The sequence below is a fragment of the Oncorhynchus gorbuscha genome, linkage group LG17 (assembly GCF_021184085.1).
Source record: "Oncorhynchus gorbuscha isolate QuinsamMale2020 ecotype Even-year linkage group LG17, OgorEven_v1.0, whole genome shotgun sequence".
NCBI classification, from domain to species: Eukaryota; Metazoa; Chordata; class Actinopteri; order Salmoniformes; family Salmonidae; genus Oncorhynchus; species Oncorhynchus gorbuscha.
Genome location: NC_060189.1, coordinates 39,455,668 through 39,478,674, shown reverse-complemented (window position 1 = coordinate 39,478,674; position 23,007 = coordinate 39,455,668). Strand labels below are relative to the sequence as shown.

The 23,007-nt window shown below is 42.5% G+C and overlaps 1 protein-coding gene across 4 annotated transcripts in view; it reads left to right on the top strand.

Moving 5' to 3' along the window:
* LOC124001550 (protein Smaug homolog 1-like) overlaps positions 1-23,007 on the top strand; it is a 136,620-nt gene that overhangs the window by 33,307 nt on the left and 80,306 nt on the right. For all 4 annotated transcript variants that reach the window (XM_046308435.1, XM_046308434.1, XM_046308437.1 and 1 more), the window contains exon 3: positions 15,848-16,432. In XM_046308435.1, the coding sequence (XP_046164391.1) occupies positions 15,848-16,432 (585 nt within the window). The remainder of the gene's footprint in view (positions 1-15,847; positions 16,433-23,007) is intronic.

The following is a 23,007-nucleotide window of genomic DNA, read 5'->3' as shown; positions in this document are numbered from 1 at the left end:
ACACCTGGCATGGTACATCAGATGAGCGGGAGCACTAATTAAGGTTATACGACATACAGTTAGTATGATAAAGGGTAACGTAGGGTCCATATAAATAGTGCAGTTTACCACCTGTTCACTGGCCTGACAAAATACAGGTGAAAAAAAAACTTATTAGGAAGAGTTTTTACTTTCTTCTTGTCTTAGGTCTGCAAAGGTGTAGGGAAGAAATAAGCAGATTAAGTCTAAATGAGATATTAATAAACAATTTAATAAGTATTCAAGTACAGGAAAGAACATGGCAGGTATGTGTGTTGTAAAAATATATATTTTTAAATTAATTATTGAAAGAGGTGTGTGCGTGTGTGTAGCCTGTAATCTGTAAGAGAACAACAAGAGCATGTATTTTTGGCACAATTGCCAAAACTTCAGACATGGTCATAGAGAGAGAGCGGGCAGGGCACTGGAGATCTGAGGTACAGAGAGGAGTGGTGTGTGTCTCTGTCTCTGGGGCCATAACACAGCTAAACAAACAAATAGCCCCTGGACGTCATGGACCAGTCGATGGAACATAACTTCAAACAGTTCCAACACCCTGGTTTAAGTGATTTTAAATTAAATAAATATATTCACCTTCAGTCTTGTGAGAGACCAACAAGAGAATCTGTGAGTTCAATTCAGAAATCTATGTAACACTAATAATGAATACTATCCTAAGACTTTATAAAGAAATTACTTTATGAATTGACTGAATTTAAATGGAACTGAAAAGAAAGGTACAATGAGGGAGGTCAAAACAACAACCAGACAACTCCTCTCCTATTCCTGTCCTTACTGTGAGCTGGTCGGCTAAATGGACTCCATCTCTGAAAGGGAAAAGAAAAACAACACATACAAGCTTAACATAATATTACAACATAAAAGGTGAGATTTATGTTAACTAAATATTAGTGGCATAAATATTGGAACAGTGTGGTAAAGTTTAATACTTGCTGTTTACTCATGGAATGTGTGTTTCAGATAAAAAGATGACATGCAAATATTTAGACAGCAAACTGTTGTTTTAGGATATTTTCTAACCCAAAAACAGCTATACATTTGCCTCATTAATACTTTGATCTGAAATACCAATTAGCCTACATGTAAAAATGACCTAAAAATCACTGTCGCAACACTTATGACACAACCTGTTATGTGGAGAGAAAAAAAACGTACCATTAAACTCTGCTTCGAAAAGCAGCTGATACATTTTATCCTTGACTGCTGCTTTTCTTTGCTGAGGCAGCCTCTTCAGTGTTTGCACCAGGCTCATGGCAAAGAGGGTCTCTTCATCCTCCTTCCTATGAGCATCAGGTTGAGCTGCATCCCTCTCGACGGCTTGGAGGAGCCTCTGCTGAAATGAGTTGAGTGGATCTGGGGGCTGGTACCTCCGATGATGCCTGATGTGACGTTGTTTCTCTCGGTTTCTCTCCACGGCCACATCCTGTTCAACGAGGACCTCAGTGAGGTTCATAATAATCTCAGGTGATCCTAGATTCAGAGGTGCTTATTAAAAAGTGTTTGGCCTCAAATTGCTGCTGAGGGTGACATCTCGCCACTGTATGAAACAAATATATGTTTTACTGTCTGGCCCACAGGCTTTACCACACTTAGGGCTTTGATTTTCTCTTTCAGCTCTGTTATAGTGATGGTATATCTAATGGATGTTGTTGGTCTTTTTAATGGTTGTTTCTACCTTTAAAAAATATATATATTAAATCAACTAATTCTCTGTACATTTCTGACATTCTGGATTTTCATAAACATTTAAAATGTTTCTCCATGTGTTGCCATTTTGTTTTTCTTATGTGAGGCATTAAGTTTTCCCCCATAGTTCCCAAAACAAGTTTGAGTTCATTTGCCTCTCCAATTTAGTCAAGCTGGTTAGACAAGTAGATGGCATAAACATTATTATTATTTTTTTAATGATCTTGTAGCAACCTTAACATTGTTTTAGGGCCAGGTGATATTTTACACGTCCATCCTGGTCTGTGGGGTTTCTGTGTTTTTGATTTGAGAGTTGCCTCAGGTTTTTCCTGACAGTGTTGCATTCACTGTCGAACCATTTTTTTTTTAAATATTGTTTTTTCCACCCATATTATTATTATTTTTTAATCTAATTGTGTTTCCAGTTTGAAATGTTATTTTGAATTCATATGTTGCCAAATTAATGTTTTCTTTGCTAAAGCTAAATGTGATGTGCTGAAAGAGGTTCAGCATGTTATACAGTTCTTCGCTTTTTAATGCTGTCATGCGCTTTGTCACTGGTCTTTTTTTGTATATATACACAAATATGGAAGATTGAATGCATACGGTTCCTGATTTGTAATTTTGTTTTGGTTGACTTCATAGATTTTTAAAACATTTTTTTAAAGGTAAAGTGTGATCTGACAGAGCAAGTTGTGGAATGACTGTAAATTCATTAATATGTTCAGATGGAATGTCAGTTATGGAGCAGTCTGGCACACTGTCGCCTAGCACAGAGCTGTATGTGAATCTCCCCAATGAGTCACCCCTTGTTCTACCATTAACAATATATAGACTAAGGCCTTTGCAGATCTGAAGTACCTCTCTCCAACTTTTGTTAACCACGCTATCATAACTCTTTCTGTGAATTGGGATTTTTGAATTGTAGAGGTTTTTCCAAATATATGCGTTTCCTTCTGTCTTTGTAGTCTACCTCAACGCCAGTCCAACACCAGCGGGCACATTGTCTCCGCTCGTAGATCACTACTTAAACCAGACAAAGTAAATATGCTGACATTTTAAAATTTCAATCTCAAGTGATCAAAGATGCATACATACAGGATGTTAGGCCAGCAACACTTTATTTCTTTATGAAGGAGAGAACGGACATACAAATCTGTGCTGTTCATTTGATTTGTTTATATATGGTTGTATTGTTCTTACATGTGTAACAGATGTAAATCGTACTCTCCTTGCGTTGTGTTTTCTTCTCAAAATAAATCACAGCCAGTGGTCCCAGTTGAGCATAATCTTTTTATGTTGCTGTTGTTAAATGGGAAACAGCACATTTAGTTGTGCAGGGCTTAACGATATTGATGGATGTTGATGGCATACACCGATGTAATGGGTTTATGTGACCATTACATCGGTGTATGCTAGCTAACACACTTATTTACAGCAATCCTATGCCAAAGCACATTCCAGAAAGCCCCTCAATTCCTAACAGGTACCATATACCCACACATGTATAAATCAGTAATGTACAGCAAACTTGTACACATTGTAAAATATAAAACCATATTCAGAACGTGACCTACCCCTTGCATCACATTTTCATACTGGGAAGACCTGACGTTCGATCTCCCTCTATCTGAAAGTGGGGCCAATCACAACACACCTTATTGTCAGAGTTGAACCAACCAATAAGAATGCTTGAACATTAAATACACATTTCTTTAGAGGCAAGTGGAAATATAACCAACCCTGTTACACATGCACATTGCTTTACTTGTGTTGCTTTCATATGCACATTTGATTTGCTTAAGGTTGTTTTCATTAACCCGCACTTTTACCTCGGCCATATGGTACCTATTTGAATGTTTATGCACACAAAGTGCATAGTGCTGCTAATTTTATTTGTTTGTTGGGTTTCAATATAAAACTTGGTGAAATGATTTGTCTATCAGTGCCATTTGAACATTTCCAGCGCATTTTAACAATAACGCGATAATACTGATAACCGTGACAATTTTGGTCACTATAATCATGATATGAAATGTTCATGCCGTTTCATCTTTATATGCATATATTGGACGTTTATGAAGGATGTTACCTGTAGTGCATGACTGTTTTTAGTCCAGTAGTTTAGACCATATGATCTCAACGAGGAACTATGTTTCTTACCAGCGGTGGTTTGGGGATGCAGCAGTGTCTTGGTCCCGGCTCGGAAACGGCACATTCTTGAGCTAGGACCTGTGGTATGCTAACGCATTCCACTCTGCTGAGCTAGAGTCCACTCGGGAAGGAAGGGATATGGGTGTGGGGCCTTTTTCTGTTTTTCTTTCCTTTTTATTTCTCCCCCATAACTTGTCGTTCTTTCTTTCTTCTTTTGGAGAATGTTTTGACCCGCCCCCCTCTTCTTCGTTTTCCTTACATTTGTTTCCAAATTGCCTTTTCCAAACTGGTTAAGTGTTGTTTTTTTCTCTGTCTGTGGTTGATGGGGGTGGGGGGTTACATGAAAAGTACAGACAAACCCCTTTCTCTTTGGGTCAATTTTCCCTCTAAATTGTGTGCATGCATGGGTGCACAGCTCCCTTCAGAATGCTGCGCAGATGAAATATCAGCCTGCATAGAGAAACATGAGATTGAACTTCTCAACTTTCTAGAGTCTTCCACCTTTTAGTTAAGACAATCAACGCTTCGCTCTACTGTGGGAATCATGCTCAAATCAATGCGATATTAGCCGCTTTCAATGGAACATACCGAAACAAAACAAACTATGCAAAACCTAACGGCGAGAGATTCTTGTAGGCAAAGCACATGGGCTCCCGCGTGGCACAGCAGTCTAAGGCACTGCATCTCAGTGCAAGAGGCGTCACTACAGTCCCTGGGTCGAATCCAGGCTGTATCACATCCGGCCGCTATTGGGAGTCCCATAGTGTGGCGCACAATTGGTACAGCGTTGTCAGTCATTGTAAATAAGAATTTGTTCTTAATTTCTTATGGCTGCAATCCCGTTAACGGGAGCGATATGACAACAGCCAGTCAGTGTAGGGCGCCATTTTCAAAACATCAAAAATCTCATAATTAACATTCTTCAAACATGTATCTCATACCATTTTAAAGCTATTCTCGTTTTTAATCCCGCCACAGTGTCCGATTTCAAATATGCTTTACAGCAAAAGCACCAAACTATTATTAGGTCACCACATATCGCCACAGAATAACACAGTCATTTTTTCCCCCAGCCAAAGAGAGGAGTTTCAAAAAGCAGAGAGAGATAAAATTAATCACTAACCTTTGATCTTCATCAGATGACACTAAAAGGACTTCATGTTACACAATACATGTATGTTTTGTTTGATAAGGTTCATATTTATCGAAATATGAGTTTACATTTGGTGCGTTACATTCACTAGTTCCAAAAACATCCAGTGATTTTGCATAGCCACATCATCCAACAGAAATACTCATCATAAATGTAGATGATCATAAATGTAGATGATAATACAAGTTATACACATGGAATTATAGATATACCTCTCCTTAATGCAGTTGCATTGCTGTGTCTGATTTCCAAAAAAGCCATGCAAATATCTGAGACTGTGCTCAGAAACATTTGTCACAATAGCTGCCATGTTGACATCAACATAAACAAGAAATTACATGATAAATATTCCCTTTGATGATCTACATCAGAAAGCACTCCAGGAATCCCAGGTCCACAATAAATGTTTGTTTTGTTCGAAGATGTCCGTTATTTATGTCCAAATACCTTCTTTTGTTAGCGCATTTGGTATACATATCCAAACGCTCATTCTGGTCAGCGTTTATATCGGACAAAAACTTCAAAAAGTTATATACAGGTCGAAGAAACATTTCAAACAATGTACAGAATCAATCATTTTGATGTTAACATATACCTTCAATAAAGTTCCAACCTTCTTGTCTTTATGAGCCATGGAATGCAAGTGACTACCATGAGGATTAAGCATGATCAGAAAATGGCTGCCTGTCAGACACCTGACTGATTCTGCTATCATTCACTCCCACAACACCATAAAGTCTCATTATAATTTATATTGATGGTCGACATCTAGTGGAACCCCTAGGCAGTGCAACATCATTAATATCTCAAGGGGATTTCATTGGGGACTCTGGTGAATACATACAAAGTTCAGATTTCTCACTTCCTGTTTTGATTTCTCCTCTGGATTTTGCTTGCAATATGAGTTCTGTTATACTCACAGACATCATTCAAACAGTTTTAGAAACTTTTGTTTTCTATCCAATACTAATAATAATATACATATATTAGCAACTGAGACTGAGGAGTAGGCCGTTTACTTTGGGCAACTTATTCATCCAAGTTACTCAATACTGCCCCCCAGCCATAAGAAGTTTTAACTGACTTGCCTAGTTAAATAAAAAATGTAGGCTTACATTGAACACCACACGGTGCTGTTTCTGTTGACTGAATGACAGAACAGCTATTTCTGTGTTATGGGATGCATTTTCTCCATTGTTTTTGATGGTAGGCTACTCTGGTAGGCAAATGATCAAATAGCCACAGTAGCCTACTTGGCCACTGTTAAAACTAATTTAAAGCTGTCTCACTTAATGCTGTCTCACTGTTCACAGGAAACACGCACTGGAAGTTGCACAGAATGTTCAAGTTTGCGCCCAGCAGACCTGAAATTTGCTCAGTGCTGAATTTTTTGGGGGAGAACATTTGTTCTGGACTACTTTTCATTGCCTTTCCCCCCTTCTCTCAGTCCATTGGCTGGATTTAAACTCCTCCCATTGCTCTTTTGAGCGAGCTGGCGTTAGCCGCCGCTAACTCTTCCCGTGGCGCTTTTCTACAAGCTGGGCCATCATCGTAACTGGTCACTGGCATTCATTCAGTAACATTAGCATACACCCCCGGGGGCTAACTGCACCTAACGGCTAACCCTCACTTTGTGAAGGCAAGCATTACAAAAACCCACTGTGTAGAGCGGAAGGAGTCGCATGTTGACTCAACACACTATAAAAAGGCCCCCAGTAGCGCCTGGGCCCTGTTTGTTTTGCTAACAGGATAAATACAGGACAGTAGGCTTAGGCCCTATAAACCCGGCTCTCTGCTCTGTCAGGTAAACTTCAGATGGAAAACAGGCAGAGCTGAGTGGATGGGGCCGAGACTGGTGGTGTGTGTGACTCTCTCATCTTAGCCAGTTAGAGAAATCACTTTTGTAATTCATTTTCCACAATGACTCAACATTGTTCCTAGACTATTTTGGGAGGATGGACATGAAGAAGTGGTTGTCTGTCTTCGGTCTGTATAGAAGTCGTGCTTCCCAAACTGCTGAATTGGCATCCAAGCCCAACTGTCATTTGGTGTGTCAAAGTTTGATTTAATTCAAAGGAGACACTTGGCTAGTCCAGAATGGGCCTGGTGCGCACACCCAGTGACAACCTCGTCTCTCTCTCGCGCACGCTTTCTCTCGCTCTCCTCCAACAAGTCAGTTCTCAAATTTCTGCCCTGCTAGAGCTGCCCCAGTCAACTGTGCTGTTATTGTTATTGTAAAGTGGAAACGTCTAGGAGCAACAACGGATCAGCCGCAAAGTGGAAGGCCACACAAGCTCACAGAACGGGCCGCCGAGTGATGTAGCGCGTAAAAATCGTCTTTCCTCGGTTGCAACACTCACCACAGAGTTTCAAACTGCCTTTTGAAAGCAACATCAGCACAATAACTGTTTGTCAGGAGCTTCATGATATGGGAAATCTTAACGCATACAATGAGATTTTGGACTATTTGGTGCTTCCAACTTTGTGGCAACAGTTTGGGGAAGGCCCTTTCCTGTTTCAGCATGACAATGCCCTCACGCACAAAGTGAGAGCCATACAGAAATGGTTTGTCGATCAGTGTGGAAGAACTTGACAGGCCTGCACAGAGCCCTAATCTCATCCCGATCATTGAATATTCCATGTTTGTCTGTGTTATTTGGTTGTCACTCTCATTTTGTCTGATATTGCACAGATTTGCAGCGGATCTCCTTGAACATTGGTGTGGGAGTAACAATCCCTGTATAGCTGACCTGGGATGCAACCCCTGTCCACAACAGCACTTCATACCCACAAAGCAGCGTCCATTATCCTACCTAAACCATGGTCTAGGTTGGGCTCGGAAAACTGTACTTTAGGTCTCAGGGTGGGTGACATCACACGATGGCTACTAGAGCTTTGTCTCACTTAGTCTTTCCTTGAATACTTGCATCCTATCTTATCCTCTTCCTATCTCCTGTATTGTATCACAACTGTATTGGAGAAGGTACAAGGGCCCTCCCCTCTGACCTTCTTCTCCTATGGGTTTTTAGGAGAGGAATTGAGGAAGGATGACTTAAGAGCCTGTCAACTAGTTCACATATGCTACTACACTCATTGACTTACTCTTTCTCCGCATCAACCTCAGCAGCCAGCAAAGCAGCAATCTAGCACCCACAGAATTCATTTTGTTGGTATTTAATTCTGCTACATTGACTCAGATTATACAGCCGTTGGCTGAGTAATACTGTGGGCGGCGTAGGATGAGGTGAAAGTGGTGTGACTAGGGCGGAGGTGAGCTGCAGGTGAGTACTAGTAGCCACTGTGATGTCATCCCCCTAAGACTTGAAGTAGTGTCTCCTCCTGTCTAACATTTTAATACTGTAAGCGACTGCTGCGGGAGGATCTTCTCCTACAATTTTGTGCAGATTTGCTTCATTCTGCTACACTCACTGTCCTCCTAATTAGTATGGCTCAGCTATTCCACATTGTGCCAGCGAATTGAAGGTGAACATTGCCAAATGCGTCAGTTTAATTTGGCCAATATGCACCTGTAGCTTACTTAATTAAACCCTGGCTGTTGATACAGTAGTTTACCTAGGCAATAGATAGCAAAGCAGGGTGTCCCCGATTCCCAATGGCAAGTTCACTTTCTCATCCATAAACACATCTCAAGTGCAAATACTGTTCAGCAGCTCAAATCAGCAAGATGGGGGGCATTTGTATTAGGAGGGATGTCTACCATGGATCGTTAAAACAAGGATTATGATCCCACTTTCTCAATTTAAATATTATGGTGACACCTATACATTTGTCAGCAAAGCACGCGTTATTTGTGTAGCCTATTATCGTTTAGACATGAAGTTGAAATAAAAACCTCCACACCAGGCTTCTGTCAACTGAATGAGTAAAAAATTAAGAATTTACAGGGGGCAGTTTAGAAAAAAACTAATCCCGTGTGAATTGTCCTCTGGAAAAACACTGATGCTTGGATAATATATATATATATTTTTAACCTTTTTATTTAACTAGGAAAGTCAGTTAAGAACAAATTCTTATTTTCAATGACGGCCTAGGAACAGTGGGTTAACTGCCTGTTCAGGGGCAGAACGACAGAATTGTAACTTGTCAGCTCGGGGGTTTGAACTTGCAACCTTCCGGTTACTAGTCCAACGCTCTAACCGCTAGGCTACGCTGCCGCCCCCATACTACTAGTCCTGTCTGAATAGGGCTAGATAATATGGCAAAGAATGGGTTTATTGCACGGAAATATTCTAGTTCCTACACATCACCTTCTATATTCAAGCAAAATAAGCCTTTTGTAAATTGATAAGCAAATGGGCAGCATCATACTCATGCCAGTCCTCTCTAGAAAACACAATTAGTATTCCTAGTTGGACTCTGCAATAATGAGGTAGTGTGTATGTGAATGCGCAGCCATTTCAGCGTGTTTTGGGAGTCGACAAGAGTCCGGGTCAAAAATCCTGGAGTCGATCACCCCTTGTATGAGGGCTTGGTATCATAGAAATATAATCTATAGAAAGGACTTGGTACCTTTTTTAACCCTGATTTTATTTCTATGGTTGGTATACCGTCTCTGTTGTACTGTCCATGGGGGTTGTGGCACCAGACCCGCTGGGAGACAGTTGGGCTGTGCTCAGGAGTGAGAGATCCACACGTCTTTGCAAAGTGTCCCGTGTGAAAAACGTGTTTAAGCACCCTTTTTGATGAGTGACATAACTATGGTGGTTGATCAAGTCACAGTAAGGCATTGAGTAAAAGTTGTCATTTTGTCTGTCTGCTGCTCTGTCTCTTTCGGTCTGTTGCTCTCACTATGTCCATCTGCCTGCCTGCTTGCCTGTGTCCTAACCCATACCTTTCTTCACTCTGTGCTCAATCATAATTAATTGTTGAGGGTAATTTTTTTATACTTTAGGCAAAAGGGAAGGCTGTTGGCAGGGGAGGGGTTGTGTGTGTGTGTGTGTGTGTGTGTGTGTGTGTGTGTGTGTGTGTGTGTGTGTGTGTGTGTGTGTGTGTGTGTGTGTGTGTGTGTGTGTGTGTGTGTGTGTGTGTGTGTGTGTGTGTGTGTGTGTGTGTGTGAAGGGAAATAGACCAAACTATGGCCCAATGCAGGACCCTTAGAAAGCTACAACAGTGTTTTTTTGCTGGGCAGGGGAGCAATGCAAAGTTCAGGGTCAGTGCGGGTCGAGATAGGGGGTGAGAGAGAGAGGAGGGGGGGTGAGAGAGAGAGGGGGGGGTGAGAGAGAGGGGGGGTGGTGCGAGGGAGAGACACAGACTTCAGAACTCTCCCAACTCCTCCTTCATTGCTGCATTCCTCTGGGTTCACTAGCGTCGTGTTTCCCAAGCCTAGCGGCCCCACTTTGACCTCTGAACTCTGTGAACTGACATCTTGACAGGCAAAGTCTGGGCATTTTTTCCATCTCTGTTGTAGAGGAAGTGTTCTCATCCTCTTTGAGACTCGTCCATCTGTTGTTGACTCTTGTACTTCAAAACCCCCAGGGTGCGTCTCAATAGTATTTGGTTGCGTCTCCTTGTCTTACAGTTGTACTCTAACTGTAATGATGTATCATATGCAGGAGTGGATACCACTAGAGTGAAATGCATTTCTTGCAAACTCAAACAATTAAATAATCAATAACAATTTATTACTAGAAAAAAACACTATGAAATACACAATAAAGTTAGCATACTATACACAGCAGTTCCAATACCATATATACAATGTGCAGGGATACTGGAGTGAAGGAGGTAGATATGGGTAAGGGGAATAGGCAAAATTATAAACAGAGTAGCAGCAGCAGCTTGAACAGTGGCTTGCGAAAGTATTCACCCAACTTGGCTTTTTCCCTATTTTGTTGCCTTACAACCTGGAATTAAAATGGATTTTGGGGGGGTTGTATCATTTGATTTACACAACATGCCTACCACTTTGAAGATGCAAAATATTTTTATTGTTAAACAAACAAGAAATAAGACAAAAAAACAACTTGAGCGTGCATAACTATTCACCCCCCCAAAGTCAATATTTTGTAGAGCCACCTTTTGCAGCAATTACAGCTGCATGTCTCTTGGGGTATGTCTCTATAAGCTTGGCACATCTAGCCACTGGAATTGTTGCCCATTATTCAAAGCAAAACTGCTCCAGCTCCTTCAAGTTGGATGGGTTCCACTGATGTACAGCAATCTTTAAGTCATACCACAGGTTCTCAATTGGATTGAGGTCTGGGCTTTGACTAAGCCATTCCAAGACATTTAAATGTTTCCCCTTAAACCACTCGAGTGTTGCTTTAGCAGTATGCTTAGTGTCATTGTCCTGCTGGAAGGTGAACCTTCGTCTGAAACAGACTGAAATAGGTTTTCCTCAAGAAGTTCTCTGTATTTAACGATATCCATCACTCCTTCAATTCTAACCAGTTTCCCAGTCCCTGCCGAGGGAAAAACATCCCCACAGCATGATGCTGCCACCACCATGCTTCACTGTGGGGATGGGGTTCTCGGGGTGATGATAGGTGTTGGATTTGCGCCAGACATAGCGTTTTCCTTGATGGCCAAAAAGCTAAATTATAGTCTTATCTGACCAGAGTACCTTCCATATGTTTGGGGAGTCTCCCACATGCCTTGGCAAACACCAAATGTGTTTGCTTATTTTTTTTCTTTAAGCAATGGCTTTTATCTGGCCACTCTTCTGTAAAGCCCAGCTCTGTGGAGTGTACAGCTTAAAGTGGTCCTCTGGACCTCTCTGCTGTGGTGCTATGCAGCTACTTCAGGGTTATCTTTGGTCTCTTCGTTGCCTCTGATGAATGCCCTCCTTGCCTGGTCCGTGAGTTTTGGTGGGCAGCCCTCTCTTGGCAGGTTTGTTGTGGTGCCATATTCTTTAAAAAAAATGGATTAAATGGTGCTCTGTGGGATGTTCAAAGTTTCTGATATTTTTTATAACCCAACCCTGATCTGTACTTCTCCACAACTTTGTCCCTGACCTGTTTGGAGAGCTCCTTGGTCTTGATGGTGGCACTTGCTTGGTTGTGCCCCTTGCTTAGTGGTGTTTCAGACTCTGGGGCCTTTCAGAACAGGTGTGTATATATACTGAGATCATGTGACACTTAGATTGCACACAGGTGGACTTTATTGAACTAATTATGTGACTTCTGAAGGTAATTCTTTGCACCAGATCTTATTTAGGGGCTTCATAGCAAAGGGGGTGAATACATATGCACGCACCACTTTTCCATCTAGAATTTTTTGAAGCAAGTTCTTTTTTTCACTTCACCAATTTGGACTATTTTGTGTATGTCCATTACATGAAATCCAAATAAAAATACATTTAAATTACAGGATGTAATGCAAAAAGTAGGAAAAACACCAAGGGGGATGAATTATTTTGCAAGACACTGTATGTGAGCGTGTGTGTGGAGTCAGTATAAATGTGTGTTTATTATGTGTGAGTTAGCACACATGACTGTAAGTCGCTTTGGATAAAAGCGTCTGCTAAATGGCATATATTATTATTATTATTATTATAGTTAGCAAATGATGGAGTGACAGTGTGTGTGAGTGTGCATAGAGAGAGAGTGCAAAAATGTATATAGAAGGTAAATCAAGATAGTTTGTGTAGCTACTGTATTTTGTTAGCTATTTATCAGTTGTATTGGTTGGGGATAGAAGCTGTTCAAGATCCTGTTGGTGTCAGACTTGATGCACCGGTATCTCTTGCCTTTCGGCAGGGGAGAAAATAGTCAATTACTTGGGTGGTTGGAGTCTTTAATGATTTTCCGGGCCTTCTTTTCACACCACCTGATATATAGGTCCTGGATGGCAGGGAGCTTGGCCCCAGTGAGGAACTGGGCTGTCCGTACAACCCTCTGTAGTAGAGGGCGACCGATTTATGATTTTCAACGCCGATACCGACTATTGGAGGACCAAAAAAGCAGGTGCCGATTAATCGGACAATTTAAATAATATACACGTTTTTTTTTTTTACAAATGTTTAATTTATTTATTTATTTGTAATCATGACAATTTCAACAATACTGAATGAACACTTTTCTTTTATCTTAATATAATACATCAATAAAATCAATTTAGCCTCAAATAAATAATGAAACATGTTCAATTTGGTTTAAATAATGCAAAAACAAAGTGTTGGAGAAGAACGTAAAATTTCAATATGTGCCATGTAAAAAAGCTAACGTTTAAGTTCCTCGCTCAGAACATGAGAACATATGAAAGCTGGTGGTTCCCTTTGGATACCCTTTTAAAAAGCATGGAACATGTTAATACAGCTTGATCAACGTCACTCTCCCTCCCGGCTAGACAAGGAATGGATGAATGGCACTGACACTCGGAGTCAGAGGGTGGAAGACTTGCCAACACAAACTGTTTTTGTCTCACCTATGTTTGGAAGTAGGGAGGAGGTAAAGGGGGATAGAGCCGGGGGGGGGGCAAGAGGAACGTGGAAGGAGGAAGAGAGAGTCCCAAAGATGACTAGGCCATTGTATAAGCTGCCTGCTGCTCCAATTCAAAACTGAACCTTGAGGGAGGGGGAGGAGTGAGTGAAAAGCAGGCTAAAGGGAGTCAAGAGGGAAGAAAAGTGTGTGGAGCCTTGTAAGCATTAGGACAGCCATAGAGTGGGGGGAATAGTGAAAGCAAGAGCGAGGGAAAGAGAGCAGGCCTCAGTCCAAGTCAAATGGAGGGCTCTAAATTTAGGATAAAGGTGTTACTGTGGGTCATGAGAATAAACTGGGCATTTAGCCCAGAGCCATAGGCAGTAGGCACAGCTCTGGGGCGGGCACCACTATATTTGTGTTTATTAAGGATCCCCATTAGCTTCTACACTACACATAAAACAAAAGATAAAACAGTACATCATATAATATTGTTACGCCACTACATCAAATCACATTTTATTAGTACAACAGGTGCAGACCTTACAGTGAAATGCTTACTTATGAGCCCCTAACCAAGAGTGCAGTTAAAAAAAATATAAAAAATATGGATAAGAATAAGAGATGAAAAGTAACAAGTAATTAAAGAGCAGCAGTAAAAAATAACAATATATACAGGGGGGGGGGTGCCGGTACAGAGAACAATGTGCAGGGGCACTGGTTATTCGAGGTAGTATGTACATGTAGGTAGAGTTATTAAAGTGACTATGCATAGATGACAACAGAGAGTGGCAGTGGTGTGGAGGGGGAAGGGGGGCAATGCAAATAGTCTGGGTAGCCATTTGACTAGATGTTCAGGAGTTGTATGGCTTGGGGGTAGAAGCTGTTTGGAAGCCTCTTGGACCTCGACTTGGTGCTATGGTACCGCTTGTCGTGCGGTAGCAGAGAGAACAGTCTATGACTAGGGTGGCTGGAGTCTTTGACAATTTTTAGGGCCTTCCTCTGACACTGCCTGGTATAGAGGTCCTGGATGGCAGGGAGCTTGGCCCCAGTGATGTGTACTGGGCCGTTCGCACTACCCTTTGTTGTGCCTTGCGGTCGGAGGCCGAGCAGTTGCCATACCAGGCAGTGATGCAACCAGTCAGAATGCTCAATGCTCGATGGTGCAGCTGTAGAACCTTTTGAGGATCTGAGGACATACATACAGTACCAGTCAAAAGTTTATTATTATTCGGGGCATTGTGCAAGGTGTCAAACACGATGGCATCACACAGTTGCTGCAGATTGGACGGCGGTACATTCATGATGTGAACATTCAACGTTCCATCTCATCCCAAAGATGCTCTATTGGATTGAGATCTGGGACTGCGTAGGCCACTCAAGTGAACTGAGCTCATGTTCCAGGTGATATTTTTCCACTCCTCAATTGTCCAGTGTTGCTGATCGTGTGCCCACCGGAGCCGCTTCTTTCTTGTTTTTGGCCGATAGTAATGGAACCTCCAGTGTGGTCGTCTGCTGCAACAGCCCATCCGTGACAAGGATCAACGAGTTGTGCATTTTGTGTTGCCATTCTGCACACCGCTGTTGTACTGCACCTTTATTTGTCTGTTTGTGGCCCGCCTTTTAGCTTGCATGATTCTTCCTGATAAACTCAGTCACTCAGTGTAATTGTTGACATTATTCTCGGAAGCTACCCGTAACATATCCCAGTCCGCGTGATCAAAATCTTGAAGCGTGGATTCTGATTGGTCAGACCACTGTTGAATAGTCCTTAGCACGGGTGCTTCCTGTTTGAGTTTCTGCCTGTAGGAAGGGAGGAGCAAAATGGAGTCATGATCAGATTTGCGGAAAGGAGGGCGGGGGAGGGCCCTGTAGGCATCCTGGAAGTTGGAGTAGCAGAGGTCGAGTGTTTTTAGCAGCGCGAGTACTACAGTCGATGTGTTGATAGAACTTCAGCAGATTTTTTTTCTCAAATTTGCTTTGTTAAAATCCCCAGTTACAATAAATGCGGCCTCAGGATATGTGGTTTTTGCATAAAGTCCAGTGAAGTTCTTTGAGGGCCGTCGTGGTATCGGCTTGAAGGGGGATATACATGGCTGTGACTATAACTGAAGATGATTCTCTTGGGAGATAATACGGTCGGCATTTGAAGTATTCTAGGTCGGGTGAACATACAGGAACTCATGTCCTTTTGTTATCACGATCATATCGTTCATTCCAGCGGGAGATGGATCGGCAGACTTTTTTTCTGGCTGAAAATGAGTGTGTAACCGGCTGTATAGGCGACAGCCGGCACTAATGGAAAACACTGCACATTTGCTATCTGTAAATTCAAAAGGTCACACCATTCTGAATAAGCCATTGTTATGTGTTACTGTAGAGTCCTATATTAACCGTTCCTCTCTTTTTCTCTTCCTTCTCTCTCTTCCTCCCCCAGTGGTGATCAGCCAGTGGCAGGGTGAGCCCAAAGAGCGCGTCATCTCCCTGGTCCTCACCCACCTGCCCCTGCTCAAGCCGGGTAACGTCGAAGCCAAGGGCGAGTACATGCGCCTCCTCCCCCGTATCCTGGCACACACCATCGAGCACGGCCGCCATCTGGAAGAGTCGCGCCAGCTCCTCTCCTACGCCCTCATCCACCCGGCCACCTCACTGGACGACCGAGCCGCCCTTGCCCTCTGGCTCAATCACCTGGAGGAACGCGCTGCTGCCCGGGCCGACTCGTTGGAACGGCTGCCCCCCTCCCCAGCCTCGCACCATCAGACGCCCCCCTCAACGCTCTCCTCGTCGGGTTCCAGTTTGGGTTCCTCTGTGGGCCACCTGGGTCACCTGTATCACCACCAGCGCTACGGCTCAGACGATCGGCTCAACGGCTGGCAGGGGTCGAGGGACTCTGGGTTGGGCAGCGGATGGCAGCAGCAGGGGCAGGGAGGGTGTGAGAATGGTGGGCACCTGGCTCTCTACCCGTCCTCGTCTGTACCTGGGAGTATCAACACTGTGGGCACGGGCGGCAGCAGCAACACCAGTGAGTGGCTCTTCTTTTTCAACTTCCTGCTTTTTATAGCGAAGTCCCAATTGTCTGACATGGCTTCCTTTCTTCCTTTCCTCTCCTGGTTTACTTTCTATCTGGAGCAGCACTGATCTGAAAGGAGTCCAATCAATCAATCAAAAATGTATTAATTAAGCTCTGTTTACATGAACAGTTGTCCCAATGTTGTCATAGTAGTAACTAACATAAAATGGACATAAAACTGCCTGAGCAGTCCCCACATCCGGTTTTCAGGGGAAAAGGAAGCTAGGTTGAAGGTAATGTATCCCTGAAAACCAAATACATCTGATTGTCGTTGACCCCGCTGAGGGTGTCACAGTATTAACCTGGCCTGGACCAGTAAAGAGTTGGGTTAGGTTTGAAGACCTACCCAGGCCTTTCACCGTCAGTTGTGGTGAATTAAAGGGGACCAGGAAAGGAAAGGAAGCTGTGTTATGATGTGGCCTCCTCCACTTCTTGTTGTTATTTTGGATTAAAAGACTCACTCTTAGCAGCTCACTCAGTAGTTTGCATGTGCTTAGTCAGGGCACTCTGAAATTATAGTTTACAATGTCACTTTACACCTCCTTTAGTTGTGTTAGTAACCTTTTCAAATAAAGTGGCGCCAAAGTCTCAAGAGTCTAGATCCACCCCCCCACACACACACACAGTTTTCATGTTGTCATTGCATACCTTAGAGAGCTATTTATAACTTTTAAGGAATGTCCAGATCAACTAGCCCATGTCAGCTAGGTTTTTTTGCCCATAGGTTTTGTTGTAATGTTTGAGTAACTCAAATATCACATATAAGATATGGCTAAATCGAATTGCAGGAAATTAGCTTTAAAATGGCAAATAAAGTGGGGTGTGAACAGTTTGTGCTTATACCCATAGAAATAGACACGGGGGGGGGTGTTCTCCAGTGCTGGAAGGGGGGTCTGAGTGAAAATGTTTTGGAACCCCTGTTCTAGAGCACCCTCAGCCGGAACCAATGCTATAAGGCCCGTCACACAGGTAAACTCCAAAGAAACCCAAGTCAGCCAGCCACTAGCCACCTGACAAATAGCTGGATAATGTCTACCCGCTGCGTTGAAGTCTAAAGTGGTAGGTGGGTGTGTAGGCCCTATCGCCCAGCACTCCAAAGCTATTCAGATTTAACATATCTGTGGTTAAGAGCAGGATATTTCCAGTTGAAGAATGCAAGGGTCTTTTTTTTCTCAGATGAAGAAGACAGCTGGAGATATAAATAAGGACACATTTAAAGCTCTGGGCCCTGCGCAAGATCCTCTTATTTTTTTACTGTGCTTGGGAGTTTCAGAAGTCCATAGCACAAATGAGCGATTTTACAACTCTACTCTAGAGTTGCCCTCCTTTTAGCCAATGGTCAGTCACCACAGGATTAAGGCACTTAATGGTCAATTCAACGTCTGCATTGGCCATGCAGCATTTATGGTGATACGGAAGTCGGGGATTTCATACTTCTTACGCTGTGCGGAGCAGCGCAGAGCTGTTGTGAAGGAAGTTGTCAAGGGAGAGAGTTTGTGTTTATACCGGTCCTCCCGACCCCATCTACCATCAACCAATTATGTCAAGGCAGAGCTATACGGAGCCCTCCACATTGTTGCAAAATTCTGAGGCGCACGACGATGTGGTACTGAGCTCAATTTGGCCTCTGCGTGACTCTGAATTGCATCACACCCTCCAAACGGAGCCTCCGACCACATTTTCAGAATCAAGCATAAATTTTCTCAATGTGTTTGAATTGGGGTTGCATTCAGCAGTGCACAACTTTCTGGAATGTTCAGATAGAGATATGTTATGTAGAACAAACATGCCTCTCTGATATGTAGAATAAGGAATCATGTCAGCTCTATTCGGACATTTCTATCTGCAACCTCCCTCAATGTTTGCTTACTGAGTGTGACACTAGTAATCTTCAAATTAATTGACTGTCAGCCAGAGCAGTTTATTATGGTGGTTAGGTTAGAAGAGATTTAGTGGCTAAATGAGCTCGCTAAGGTTTTTCTTCTTATGCCCAAATTAAGTAATTCTCTCTATTTTGATTGTATATTTAATCATTTATACCAGTTAAGTCATAGGGCTGTTATAGGCTACTCAGGAAGTGTTTAGGAATTATATTTTATTGTTCAATATAGTTTATAAACCAAGGAATTGTTCATTATGGCAAAAATTTAAATTGTGTGTTGAAAAATATGGAAATTTGACCCATAGAATGATCATTCTCTATTTTTATGACTGGACCATAGTACTCTATTATTGGCATATTCATAGGGTCTGCCAACCATAGAGTACTAGAGAATGATCTTTCAATGGGTCAAGTCTCCATATTTTTCAACAATGCAATATTTCTACACACAATCTCCCCTCCGTCTGTCTCTGTCTCCGTCTCACCCCACCACACCCCACATGTGTACCTCCCTATCGCCATCCCAGGCACCACGTCCCATCTCTTACCCATGTAAGGTAGCCTTTGTGGAGAGTCTGTATTTAAGGAAAATGGCTAATATTTAGGGACTGGAACTTGTAATGTTAGCTGGCCACCTATTTTAAACTAGCCCGTAAAGTCCTATACATAGCCAGGCTAACACAGTTAGTGGTGCCGCATATAGGGGGAGAAAGAGACTGACAGGCGACACACACACAGACACCGGCCGGACAGTGTGCACAAAGCTCTCTCCAGTACATCTTATTTTTTTTGCCTTCGAAGCCAGCGTGCCCGCTCCGTCTACTGGACATTTCCATCTAAATTGGAGTTCATAGGAGCATGTCAAATTGGGCGTTCAATGAAAGCGAAGAGTGTGACTTTTTATACATTTTGTTGTTACAAAGTGGGATTAAAATTTATTTAATTGTCTTTTTTTTGTCAACGATCTACACAAAATACTCAGTCAAAGATTTGAACATTTGTATACATTTTTTTAATGAAAAGCGAAACGGGTCTATTATGATTGTTTTAGATTTGGTCTGTTTTGGACCAACCATATAATGGTCTTGTTTGAGGGTGGAACACATTACCATAATAGCCATAGTGTAGAATAGTACCCAATTATGCAAAAGAAGGGTATTGCATATTTCTACATGTGTGTACCTATTCAGCATACATCACCATGAATATACTTAATATATATATTAATATCCATAATTATACATTTCTGTATAGATCAGGGACGCATGATGTAATTCCATTACCGTCAATCCTTCACCAGAAGTAAATCCACTTCAGCAACTGTAGTTCAATATCCCAAATACATGTTTTCATCCTTGAGCATGCAGCATGCTTTTACCTCTCACTAGAGCCCCATCACTACCAGCCTACATGCCTCATGTCATAGCTGACACCCCATTCTTTCTGCAGACATTTTTTGATTCTTAATTCGGAGCAGATATTTTATAACAGAAATGTAAGAACTGAGGGAGATTTTACTGTAATTCTTTAACCTGTTGCGACGAGCAATCCCGTATCCGGGAGCGTAATTATAGCCTCAAGCTCATTACCATAACGCAACGTTAACTATTCATGAAAATCGCAAATTAAATAAATATATTGGCTCACAAGCTTAGCCTTTTGTTAACAACACTGTCATCTCAGATTTTCAAAAAATGCTTTTCAACCATAGCTACACAAGCATTTGTGTACGAGTATTGATATCTAGCATAGCATTAAGCCTAGCATTCAGCAGGCAACATTTTCACAAAAACAAGAAAAGCATTCAAATAAAATAATTTACCTTTGAAGAACTTCGGATGTTTTCAATGAGGAGACTCTCAGTTAGATAGCAAATGTTCAGTTTTTCCAAAAATATTATTTGTGTAGGAGAAATCGTTCCGTTTTGTTCATCACGTTTGGCTATGAAAAAAACAGAAAATTCAGTCATTACAACGCAAACTTTTTTCCAAATTAACTCCATAATATCGACAGAAACATGGCAAACGTTGTTTAGAATCAATCCTCAAGGTGTTTTTCAAATAAAAAATCAAATCAAATTTGATTTGTCACATACACATGGTTAGCAGATGTTAATGCGAGTGTAGCGAAATGCTTGTGCTTCTAGTTCCGACAATGCAGTAATAACCAACAAGTAATCTAACTAACAATTCCAAAACGACTGTCTTATACACAGTGTAAGGGGATAAAGAATATGTACATAAAGATATATGAATGAGTGACGGTACAGAGCAGCATAGGCAAGATACAGTAGATGGTATCGAGTACAGTATATACATATGAGATGAGTATGTAAACAAAGTGGCATAGTTAAAGTGGCTAGTGATACATGTATTTACATAAGGATGCAGTAGATGATATAGAGTACAGTATATACGTATACATATGAGATGAATAATGTAGGGTATGTAAACATTATATTAGGTAGCATTGTTTAAAGTGGCTAGTGATATATTTTACATCATTTCCCATCAATTCCCATTATTAAAGTGGCTGGAGTTGAGTCAGTGTGTTGGCAGCAGCCACTCAATGTTAGTGGTGGCTGTTTAACAGTCTGATGGCCTTGAGATAGAAGCTATTTTTCAGTCTCTCGGTCCCAGCTTTGAAGCACCTGTACTGACCTCATCTTCTGGATGATAGCGGGGTGAACAGGCAGTGGCTCGGGTGGTTGTTGTCCTTGATGATCTTTATGGCCTTCCTGTGACATCGGGTGGTGTAGGTGTCCTGGAGGGCAGGTTATTTTCCTGACACCACACTCCAAGGGCCCTCACCCCCTCCCGGTAGGCCGTCTCGTCGTTGTTGGTAATCAAGCCGACCACTGTTGTGTCGTCTGCAAACTTGATGATTGAGTTGGAGGCGTACGTGGCCACGCAGTCGTGGGTGAACAGGGAGTACAGGAGAGGGCTCAGAACGCACCCTTGTGGGGCCCCAGTGTTGAGGATCAGCGGGGTGGAGATGTTGTTGCCTACCCTCACCACCTGGGGGCGGCCCGTCAGGAAGTCCTGTACCCAGTTGCACAGGACGGGGTCGAGACCCAGGCTCTCGAGCTTGATGACGAGCTTGGAGGGTACTATGGTGTTGAATGCCGAGCTGTAGTCGATGAACAGCATTCTCACATAGGTATTCCTCTTGTCCAGATGGGTTAGGGCAGTGTGCAGTGTGGTTGAGATTGCATCGCCTGTGGACCTATTTGTGCGGTAAGCAAATTGGAGTGGGTCTAGGGTGTCAGGTAAGGTGGAGGTGATATGGTCCTTGACTAGTCTCTCAAAGCACTTCATGATGACTGAAGTGAGTGCTACGGGGCGGTAGTCGTTTAGCTCAGTTACCTTAGCTTCCTTGGGAACAGGAACAATGGTGGCCCTCTTGAAGCATGTGGGAACAGCAGACTGGTATAGGGATTGATTGAATATGTCCGTAAACACACCGGCCAGCTGGTCTGCGCATGCTCTGAGGGCGCGGCTGGGGATGTCCGTCTGGGCCTGCAGCCTTGCGAGGGTTAACACGTTTAAATGTTTTACTCACCTCGGCTGCAGTGAAGGAGAGTCCGCATGTTTTCGTTGCAGGCTGTGTCAGTGGCACTGTATTGTCCTCAAAGCGGGCAAAAAAGTTATTTAGTCTGCCTGGGAGCAAGACATCCTGGTCCGTGACTGGGCTGGTTTTCTTCTTGTAGTCCGTGATTAACTGTAGACCCTGCCACATACCTCTTGTGTCTGAGCCGTTGAATTGAGATTCTACTTTGTCTCTATACTGACGCTTAGCTTGTTTGATAGCCTTGCGGAGGGAATAGCTGCACTGTTTGTATTCGGTCATGTTACCAGTCACCTTGCCCTGATTAAAAGCAGTGGTTTGTGCTTTCAGTTTCACGCGAATGCTGCCATCAATCCACGGTTTCTGGTTTTAATCGTTGCTATGGGAACAACATCTTCAACGCACGTTCTAATGAACTCGCACACCGAATCAGCGTATTCGTCAATGTTGTTATCTGACGCAATACGAAACATATCCCAGTCCACGTGATGGAAGCAGTCTTGGAGTGTGGAATCAGCTTGGTCGGACCAGCGTTGGACAGACCTCAGCGTGGGAGCTTCTTGTTTTAGTTTCTGTCTGTAGGCAGGGATCAGCAAAATATATCACATATCTATTCGATGGTCAATTTTCCAATGATATGCCTACAAATACGTCACAATGCTGCAAACACCTTGGGGAAACGACCGAAAATTTAGGCTCATTCCTTGCGCATTCACAGCCATATAAGGAGACATTGGAACACAGCGCCTCAAAAATCTGGCTCACTTCCTGTATGAAATTTCATCTTGGTTTCGCCTGTAGCATTAGTTCTGTGGCACTCACAGACAATATCTTTGCAGTATTGGAAACGTCAGTGTTTTCTTTCCAAAGCTGTCAATTATATGCATAGTCGAGCATCTTTTCGTGACAAAATATCTTGTTTAAAATGGGTACGTTTTTCATCCAAAAATGAAATACTGCCCCCAGAGGTTCAAGAGGTTAACCAAGCATTGCATCTGCACAAGTTCTTCCAGTAAATGTGTTTTTGTGACATTTTCAGTGTAAATTGTTCAAAGTAGTCATTGTGCATAGAGTTGGA